General features: G+C 51.1%; 1 protein-coding gene across 3 annotated transcripts in view; it reads right to left on the reverse strand.

The window, feature by feature from the left end:
- Nucleotides 1-8,607, reverse strand: part of SLC7A9 (solute carrier family 7 (amino acid transporter light chain, bo,+ system), member 9) — a 33,124-nt gene extending 24,517 nt beyond the window's left edge. For all 3 annotated transcript variants that reach the window (XM_010848927.1, XM_010848928.1, XM_010848929.1), the window contains exons 1-8: nt 8,502-8,607; nt 7,779-7,915; nt 5,166-5,313; nt 4,644-4,886; nt 4,051-4,176; nt 3,755-3,854; nt 1,253-1,297; nt 644-767 (exon numbers count right to left, since the gene is read on the reverse strand). In XM_010848927.1, the coding sequence (XP_010847229.1) occupies nt 644-767; nt 1,253-1,297; nt 3,755-3,854; nt 4,051-4,176; nt 4,644-4,886; nt 5,166-5,313; nt 7,779-7,865 (873 nt within the window). In that variant the 5' untranslated portion in view covers nt 7,866-7,915; nt 8,502-8,607. The remainder of the gene's footprint in view (nt 1-643; nt 768-1,252; nt 1,298-3,754; nt 3,855-4,050; nt 4,177-4,643; nt 4,887-5,165; nt 5,314-7,778; nt 7,916-8,501) is intronic.
- Between the last annotated feature and the right edge of the window lie 714 nt (nt 8,608-9,321).

A 9,321-nucleotide genomic window follows, 5' to 3' on the forward strand; every position in this document is an offset into this window, starting at 1 on the left:
CTTCGCCCCTGCTGCCTTGGCGTAATTCTCAGTGTTTCCACATCCTCTGACGCCCTCACTCTCCCTTCCTCGGAATGACCAGATCTCCCTCCCACTTGAGCCACCTCGTCTCAGGGTCAGTGGGCCGGTCACCAAGCCTGCCTCTCTCTGCTCCCTGTCCATGTCCCCTCATTGCCTGTTTTCAGTTTCATTTCTTGTCCTGCCCCAACTCTGCAGGTCTTCTCCAGCACATGGACCCCGCCCACCTTTCCCCTGTCCCTCATCCCCATCCCCCTGTCCTTGCTTCCCTCCTCACCCAGATGAATTCCACAACCCATTATTATCACTCCGTCCTACAATGACTCCCCTGATCTTGCTCTCCCCTACACTTGCCTGTCAAAGTCCCAACCCGGGTGAAGTGGAGCCCTGCGCTCTATGTTGAGGAGGCAGGTAGGGTGCGCTGGGAAGGCAGGACCTCCCAGCTGCTGGCCACCTGGAAGGTAGGCCAGGTCTCTGGTGCTGCCCTATCCTGCTCAGATTCTCCCCGTGTCTGGTCTCCTAGACGATTATTCCGCCCCTCAACCCCCCCTACACACACAGGGTCCTTCAACTTGAGCATTTATCCCTTGCCTGTCCCCTCCCACAGAGACCCCGGGGCACTCACCACGGCCACAGCCTGGGACTGCAGGAGCTCGGTGGCCGTCATCACAGTGAAGTAGGACACGTTCATGAGGATGTAGCAGCCTGTTACTAGTGGGATCCCAATGATGATGGCCAGGGGCAGGTTTCTGGGAGGGGCGGGGACCCAGAGACTCAGACCAGAGCATCCATGACAGACTCACAAGATTGTGGTCTTCGTCTAGTCCTTTCTTCCAGCTGCCCGGCCGGCCCTCCACCTGCTCCCGGGGGAACTGCCCTTCCTGAGGCTTCCTGATGCTCACCAAGAAGCAGGGAGCTAGAGGGACAGCAGAGCCCCAGTGGGGACACTGACACTTTCTAATGAGAAAGAACTCTCCCTCTCCTTAGACTCCAGGGCAGTAAATCTGAATTTGGTTATAATGCAAAATAAGCTAGAGTTCTTCCTTCCTCTTAGCAACCATTCTACTACCTCAAACAAAACCAAGCTCTAACGAATGTCAATGAGCTGATAGGAAACCATCCACTGTCTGGAAGTGGGTGGTGGATGATTGGGGGGAAGCAGTTCCACCTTATGTTTGGGGGAGAGAAGTATGCTAACCTGTCCACTGTCTCCCCTCTGACTCAGCTTTCTTACCTGAAAGGGTTTCTGAGTTCTTCTGTGATGTAGTTGAGTTGATTCCTACCAGGAAAAAAAGTAACATTGAATAACATAACTTTGACTTTCTTTGCTAAGATTATGAAACACAAAATAATAAGTGTATGCCTCATTTAAACTGTCGAAATGCTGCACTCAATATGTCAGCAAATTGGGAAAACTCATCAGTGGCCACCAGAATGGAAAAGGTCCATTTTCATTCCAATCCCAAAGAAGGGCAATGTCAAAGAAGGTTCAAACTATGATGCTAGCAACTGTATTAGTTTGAGCTAGTAAGGTTGTGCTTTAAATCATTCAAGCTAGACTTTAGCAGTGAACCGAGAACTTCCAGACCTACAAGCTGCGTTTAGAAAAAGCAGAGAAAGCAGGGGTCAAATTGCCAACATTCGCTGGAACATAGAAAAAGCAAGGGAATTCCAGAAAAACATCTACTTCTGCTTCATTGACTATGCTAAAGCTTTTGACTGTGTGGATCACAAAAAAAACTGTGGAAAATTCTTAAAGAAACAGGAGTACCAGACCACCTTACCTGTCTCCTGAGAAACCTATATGTAGGTCAAGAAGCAACAATTAGAACCAGACATGGAATAATGGACTGGTTCAAAATTGGGAAGGGAGTACATCAAGACTGCATAGTTGTTGTTGTTCAGTCACTAAGTTATGTCTGACTCTTTGCAACCCCAGGCTTCCCTGCCCTTCACTACCTCCTGGAGTTTACTCAAACTCAGGTCCATTGAGTCAGTGATGCCATCCAACCATCTCATCCTCTGTCGCCCCTTCTCCTCTTGCCCTCAATCTTTCCTTCAATCTTTCCTTCAAGACCCTCAAGCATCAGGGTCTTTCCCAGTGAGTCCACTGTTCATATCAGATAGCCAGAGTATTGAAGCTTCAGCATCAGTATCCGTCCTTTCAATGAATATTCAGGGTTGATCTCCTTTAGGCTTGACTTTGATATATTGTCACCCTGCTTATTTAACTTATATGCAGAGTACATCATGCAAAATGCCAGGCTGGGTGAATCATAAACTGGAATCAAGATTGCCAGGAGAAATATCAATAACCTCAGATATGCAAATGATACGACTCTAATGGTAGAAAGTGAAGAGGAACTAAAGAGCCTCTTGATAAGGGTGAAAGAGGAAAGTGAAAAAACTGACTTGAAACTCAATATTCAAAAAACTAAGATCTTGGTATCCGGTCCATCACTTCATGGCAAATAGAAAGGGAAAAAGTGGAAACAGTGATAGATTTTATTTTCTTGGGCTCCAAAATCACTGCGAATGGTGACTGCAGCCATGAAATTCAAAGATGCTTGCTCCTTGGAAGGAAAGCTATAACAAACCTAGACAGCATATTAAAAAGCAGAGATATCGCTTTGCAAACAAAGGTCCATATAGTCAAAGCAGACTATTGGTTTTTCCAGTAGTCATGTATGGATATGAGAGTTGGACCATAAAGAAGACTGAGTGCTGAAGAATTGATACTTTCAAACTATGGTGCTGGAGAAAACTTTTGAGTGTCCCTTGGACAGCAAGAAAATCAACCCTGAATATTCATTGGAAGGACTGATGCTTAAGCTGAAGCTCCAATACTTTGGCTGCCTGATGGGAAGAGCCAACTTTTTGGAAAAGACCCGTATGCTGGGAAAGATTGAAGGCAAAAGGAGAAGAGGGTGGCAGAGGATAAGATGACTAGGTAGCATCACTAACTCAATGAACATGAATTTGAGCAAACTCTGGGAGATAGTGAAGGACGGAGGAGCCTGAGGTGCTGCAGTCCATGAGGTCACGAAGAGTCAGACGTGACTTAGCGATTGTACGACAACATCATAGAGAAAATTCCCCTGTAGGAATTTTTTTCCCCCTGTAGGGCTTTCTCTTTAAAGAAAGCCCTGGTGGTGGGGGGGCTACTAAGATCTGCACATTCTTCAGTTGGTAAGTCTTTGTACTCCATGGGAATTCTGTAACTTTTCAACAATTATTGGGAGTAATGAGTCCCCAGCGTGCTTTGAAAAAAAATGCAAGATTCGTTGTCTGAAAAGAGAACGAAGCCTGCAGATTCTCTGCACGAGGGAAAGGCCAGTGATCTGGATGGCCACGTGTATTTGCAAAGTGGAAAGGAAAGTGCTCCCGAGCAGTCTTGCCTTGCGCCATGCCCGGCAGCCCTCATTGCTTCCAGTCCAGCTGAGCCTGTGCTCGTCTGGTGAAGTTTCTGCAGGAGGCCCCAGCACGGGGGCTCATGGGCCACTGTGTCAGGGTCTGGTGCCAGGTGAGTGGCTGGGGGAGGGGCAGGTGCCTCTGGGGTTCAAGGAGAACAGAAGGGTGAAGGGTAGGGTACTTAACAAAAGGGAGATGGGAAGGTACATGTTAGAGTCCCACCAAATCCCCAAAAGGAGAAGTTATTGCTTTCCATGTGGTTTCAGGAAGATAGCCTAAAGAAACCCACAGGCAGACGTGTGCTGTCTTAGACCGAGTGCCTTACCATCCATCGTACGCCCAGAGTCCATTATATAATGCCAGACTGATGGAGCCCACAGACAATGATGCGCCTTCAAAAGAGTTTTCAAAATTCCTCGTATTTCCTGTAATCAAGGCAGATAGTTATCAGCTGACTAGACTGGAACTGTGTGAAGGAAGGGGATGACCAATGACCTCAGGTAATTAAACAAACTGAACAACTGGGAAACTATTTCCGCTGCATGAAATGTATGCTTAGCAGCAAGACCTCCAGGTGGTCTGTGGCGTGTGGCCCCACCCTCCCCTCCAGCCGAAGGTCACCTTGGGCCAGGAGTACAAGTCCGCTGACGATGATAATGACCACGATTACCATCTTGGCCGCCGTGAACACGTTCTGGACATAGCTCCCCAGCCGCACGCTCAGCGCGTTCACCGTGGAGATGAGCACTGGGAAGTCAGAGGTGGGCACTGTTCTGTGTCTATGGGCTCAACATCTCCCTCCTGTCTTAAGGCCCTGGAAAGAGCCTCCTTTCCATTCCCAGGCCCCGTTCCACGCCAGCCTCCCCTCTCCACTGCCATATCCATGCACCTTTGATATCCAGCCAGGGCTGTCCAACCCCCTTCCCGAACCCCACCTCTAAGAGCAATGGAGACGCAGCCAGACTCCAGCCAACCGCTGCCCTGTGGGGCAGCCTGCAGCCAGCCCTCCCCGACGGCTGTGATGGCCCCGCAGAGCGGAGACTGGACGGCAAAGACCATCAGGCTTGGGACCAAGGCCAGCCCTGGCCCTGCTCCCTGCCGGCGCCTCCAGGCCCACCTGGCCTCTTTCTGGGTGTGCAGGAGCCCAGTTTCTCCACCCCCAGCTGTGCCAGGTCTTTTCTGCCCCCTGCCTGGTGTTCCTCACAGGTACTCACAGATGGCAGCGGCAGCCAGGGATTTAACGACAACTTGGGGAGGGCTGCAGCCTGAGTAGAAGGGCGCACAAACGTACTCGGAGAAGCTGAGGCAGATGATGGCAAAGGATGAGGGCTTTATGACGAACAGGCTGCTCCAGGAAAAGAGGTATGCTGGAATGGGGCCAAAGGCCTCCATCAGGTAGGGGTACTCGCCCCCCGACTTGGTGATCATCGTGCCAAGCTCCGCGAAGCACAGGGCGCCTGGAATACAGAGAGAAAGGGGGCCCCGGGCCCCTTGTGAGGTCTCGCCCTGGTTAAGGGACCCCCTATCCCCACTGGGGGTTATGCTCCCAGGGCCCACCACAGTGCCCCTCATCCTGAGCTCTGGCCTTTGGACATTCCGTAAACCCCAGTTTACACACATCTGCACACAAGCATTGAGGGGGATCCGGGCAGCGACACGACCCCACACAGACAGAGCTCCAACATCCTGCCCCACGTGCAACAGGGGATCATTGCCAGGGTGGGCATCTTTGTTACCCAGTGTCGCAAGAACCCCACACATGGTCCATATGATGAGACAGGGTCCCACGGCTTCCATGTTCCTGAGCACAGACTTGGGGGAGATGAAGATCCCAGAGCCAATGATGGTACCCACGATGATGCAGGTGCCACTGAACAGGCCCAGCTGGGTTGTAGAGCAGGGGAGAGAAGAGTTAGTGCCGCTGCAGGGTGCAGCTCAGAAGGCCGCACGCAGCCCTCTTCCTTCCATCCTCCTCCCCTTCCATGCTGGGTACAGCCAGGCAGCCCAGAGTCCCAGGCACCTTCACCCTGTGCTGTTACAGGGAGAGCACCAGGGTGCTGCTTCTGGGGATTTGTGTGTGTGCGTGTGTGCGCACGTGTGTGTATGTGTGTGTGTGTGTGTGCACACACGCTCAGTCATGTCCAAACCTTGCAACCCCACCAGGTTCCTCTTTCCATGGGATTCTCTAGGCAAGAATACTGGAGTGGAGTCATTTCCCCCCTCTAAGGGTTCTTCCTTACCCAGGGATCCAACCCAAGTCTCTTACATCTTCTGCATTGGCAGGCAAATTGCTTATCACTCTGCCGCCTGGAAAGCCCCTTGCTTGTGTGGATTAAGTCCGTTAATCCTCACAACAACAGTGAGTCAGTTATGCCATTATCATATCCATTTACAGAGGAGAAAACAGAGGAACAGAAAGACCCAGATATGCCCAGGGTTCACAGCCCGTGCAGTTCACAGGCCTGGCTGAGGTTCCAAGTGCCAGCCCTTACCGCTCTTGACAAAGAGGCCCAGGTGGTAAGGCCTGACTTGACAGTCACTCACCAACAAAGGCCCTTAGGACCTATCTCTGAGCTGGGCCGAGTGGCACGGAGTTCCTCCCCCAGACTGTGAGTGAAGTCAGGGTTTTGGGGTCCTGGCCGGGGCCATGGGGGTGAGGGGTGAGTGACAAGGCCTCTGGGGACAGAAACACTCAGGGGCTGTGAACTTTCTCTGATGCCCTCTTTTAGAATATGACCTTCCTACCAATGAGACCAGGCTCGGACACACCCCATATGATTCCATTCCCATGAAATTCCACAACAGGCAGAACCAATCTGCAGAGATAGAACATGGAGGGGTGGGGGGTTGCCACCTGGAAAGGGGCAAGAGGGAAGTTTCTGGGGTGACCACTTTGTCATACTCATCAAACACTGAAGATCTGTGCGTTTCACTCTGTGTAAATCCTACATGAATCAAGAAAAAAATTCTAAGGAAGAAAATGGTCTGTTTCATGTTCCTACTTACAACATCAGCCCCCTGAAGCCACCAGCCTGATTTCTGGAGCTTGAGTTGAATGTACGTGTGCCTGTCTCTCTGGGCACAGGCTGCACTCAGAGTTCCAACTCAGAGAACATGGAAGAGCCCAGCTGTGACGAGCCCCCAAGAGACACACTATTGGAGGAGTGGGGGTCCAGAGAAGTATCAGCTTCTGTTTTCCATGGCCATCTCAGATTTCCTCCTCTGATGGCCCAGGTTGACTCACCAATGGCTTGGACCTTCTACTGAGCTCTGCATTCACCCTGAAGCTGCCTACTCAAGTTTAGGACATGCTGAGGGTTTGCTTGGCTGTGCTTCTCTCACGGCCAAAAGGAGAGTGTTGCTGCTCATCAGCCAATTCCTGGGGCCCTGGGATCCCAGGGTGACATAAGTCAAGCCACATCATTCCCCCTGCCAAGCCTCTGGTCCCTCCATCTCTTCTGCAGCCAGACATGGGAGCTCCGGAGGCTCTGCCCAGAGCCCAGCCCACTTGTCCTGCCCTTGACACCATCCTGACCTCACTCTGGGCGCCCTTGGTCCTCATCCTCTGAGCCCGAAGCTTGTCCATTCACCCCCCCACACCCCCAAACCTCTGCCTCCTCACAGGGCCAGTGACAACCCCATCTGACCCCTCTCTAAGCTGCAGGCAACTCCAAGTTCAGCCCTTGTGTGTGCTAAGTTACCTCAATTCTGTCCAACTCTTTGTAGCCCCACGGACTGCAGCCCTCCAGGCTCCTCTGTCCATGGGGATTCTCCAGGCAAGAATACTGGAGTGGGTTGCCATTCCCTCCTCCAGAGGATCTTCCCTGCTTCCAACCAGGGAGCAAACCCACGACTCTTAACGTCTCCTGCATTGGCAGGTGAGTTCTTTACCACTAGCACCACTTGGGAAGCCCTGGTTCAGCCCTTACTACATTCCAACCTAGAGGGATCACCTGTGTGACTCCCATGTCAGACTCACCACCCCAGCTACTGGCTAAGAAGAAATGGGACTTCCCTATCGCCGGAGGAATTCAAACTTAAGAGGATACATGTGGTGAAGGTGCTGTAGCAGGGATCCGACATCCGAAGTTGTCTCTGACTATCCGGGAAAAGACTGTTGGCCTGAGCAAACACCAGCCATCTAGGTGCTTACCCAGCACATACAAGCACACATGTATTAGCCTCACAAGAATATGCTGAGTTCACTGGCAAGGAAAGGGGTGTGAGTGTGAGAAATTGTTTAATCAGAAGTGCTGTGTGTGTGTGGTGGAGGGGGAGGATGACTTGGTTGCGTACACCCACCCCTCCTTGATTGGACCTGGGAAGGGCCTGCCCCCAAGGATCCTTACCTCCTTTTGGAGACTCGTGGTCTTGGGTTCGCTGCTCTGGATCGACTTCTCATCCCCCCTCCTTTTCCTCAGGCTCATCTCTTCCATTTTCCCCTCCCGCCAGTTCTAGGAGGCTGCAAGGAGACTCGGCAAATGCTCTAGCAGGCAAGGTGCGAATAGAGTCAGCTGTGGGTTGTGAGCACTGATTTCATAAGCAGATAATTATCTACAGTTTTACAGTTGGAAAAGTGCAGCTGTCGACTCCGTAGGCATAATTTGCTCGGGTCCAACAACATCCTGAGTGCCCTTCAGACCCTGGGGCAACTGGGGTTCCAGGCTCTTTTCCAAACTCCTCCAGCGCCCCCGCGCTCCCTCTCCCATCCTCTGGGTCCTATATCTCGGCAGTGACATGCCTGAAAGTCATTCTGCAGCCCAAGCTCATCTTTTCAAAAGCTTTTAAAAAGAAATATTTTAAAACATTCTAGAATCTACTTAATGGAGTCTAGCCTAAGGAAAGAAAGCTTTTCTCACAATTAGTTTCCAAGTTTTAGGCCCCTCGCGCATAATAGATCCACAGTACAGATATTTTTTCGTTGAGTGATGCAAAGAGCATTGATGAGCAAATAAAACGGTACAAGGCTGAACTAGTTGGTGGTCATTTCCTGTTCCCTTTCTCCAGATAAAGGCCCTCTCGGGTCCACAGGCCAGGGGCTCTGCCAACCTTCCCATCACCGATGGCCTTACCTTCACCTTGACCTCGAGGAGCCCAGGGATCTCCCCTGGCTGTCTGACCACCTTCCTCCACACAGCTGTGTCCTAGGAATGGCCATGTCTCCTGCCCAGGAGAGGAGTAAGCCAGAAGGTACAGAGGTCAACAAAGGTAATTATTAAGCACCTTTTTTTTTTTTAATCTATGAAGCTTGGGTAGACCATGCAAAAAAGGGGAGGGTTGGGCAAGCCAGTTTCTCTCCCAAATGTTTTTGTTTTGTTCATTTGTGTCCAGACCGGGTTGTTTTAAAATTAACCAGATTGCTCCAAATCAGCCGCATCTTGTAAGGAGAAATCTCTGAAAGAAGAACCAGCGGAGGTAAATTTTGGAACCCACTCTTCTGTTATCTTAATAGGCTGTGTTTACAACCCCAAGCAGGCAGCACAAACAAACAGCAAAGCTGCGTGTGGAGCTCTTTCAAGGGGGGGGTGCGGGGAGGACGGGAAGAAATTTCCCTCCCCACTGAGGAATTTCCTCCAGCGTTCTTGGTCCGCCATCCCTCTGGTTCTGACCAAGGCTGCAGGGTGGTGGACGAGTCCTTCCCACTCACCTTGGCCGGCGGCTGGATTTCGGCGCCCTCTGGATCCACAAGAGAGTTTGTCCGATGGGGACACAGTGAGGCCTCTGCTCTGTCCACACCTGCAGCCCTGGCCACACGCCTCTGTGATTTGTTACTGCTGCTGCTCAAGTGGCCCAGGCCCATGCTCATAGGACTTTTTTAAAATTAATTTTTTAAATCAAAGTATAGTTGATTTACAATGTAGTGATTTACAGTGTTTACAGCAAAGTGACTCA

The sequence above is a fragment of the Bison bison genome, unplaced genomic scaffold (genome assembly GCF_000754665.1).
Source record: "Bison bison bison isolate TAMUID 2011002044 unplaced genomic scaffold, Bison_UMD1.0 scf7180017864280, whole genome shotgun sequence".
In the NCBI taxonomy this organism is placed as follows: Eukaryota; Metazoa; Chordata; class Mammalia; order Artiodactyla; family Bovidae; genus Bison; species Bison bison.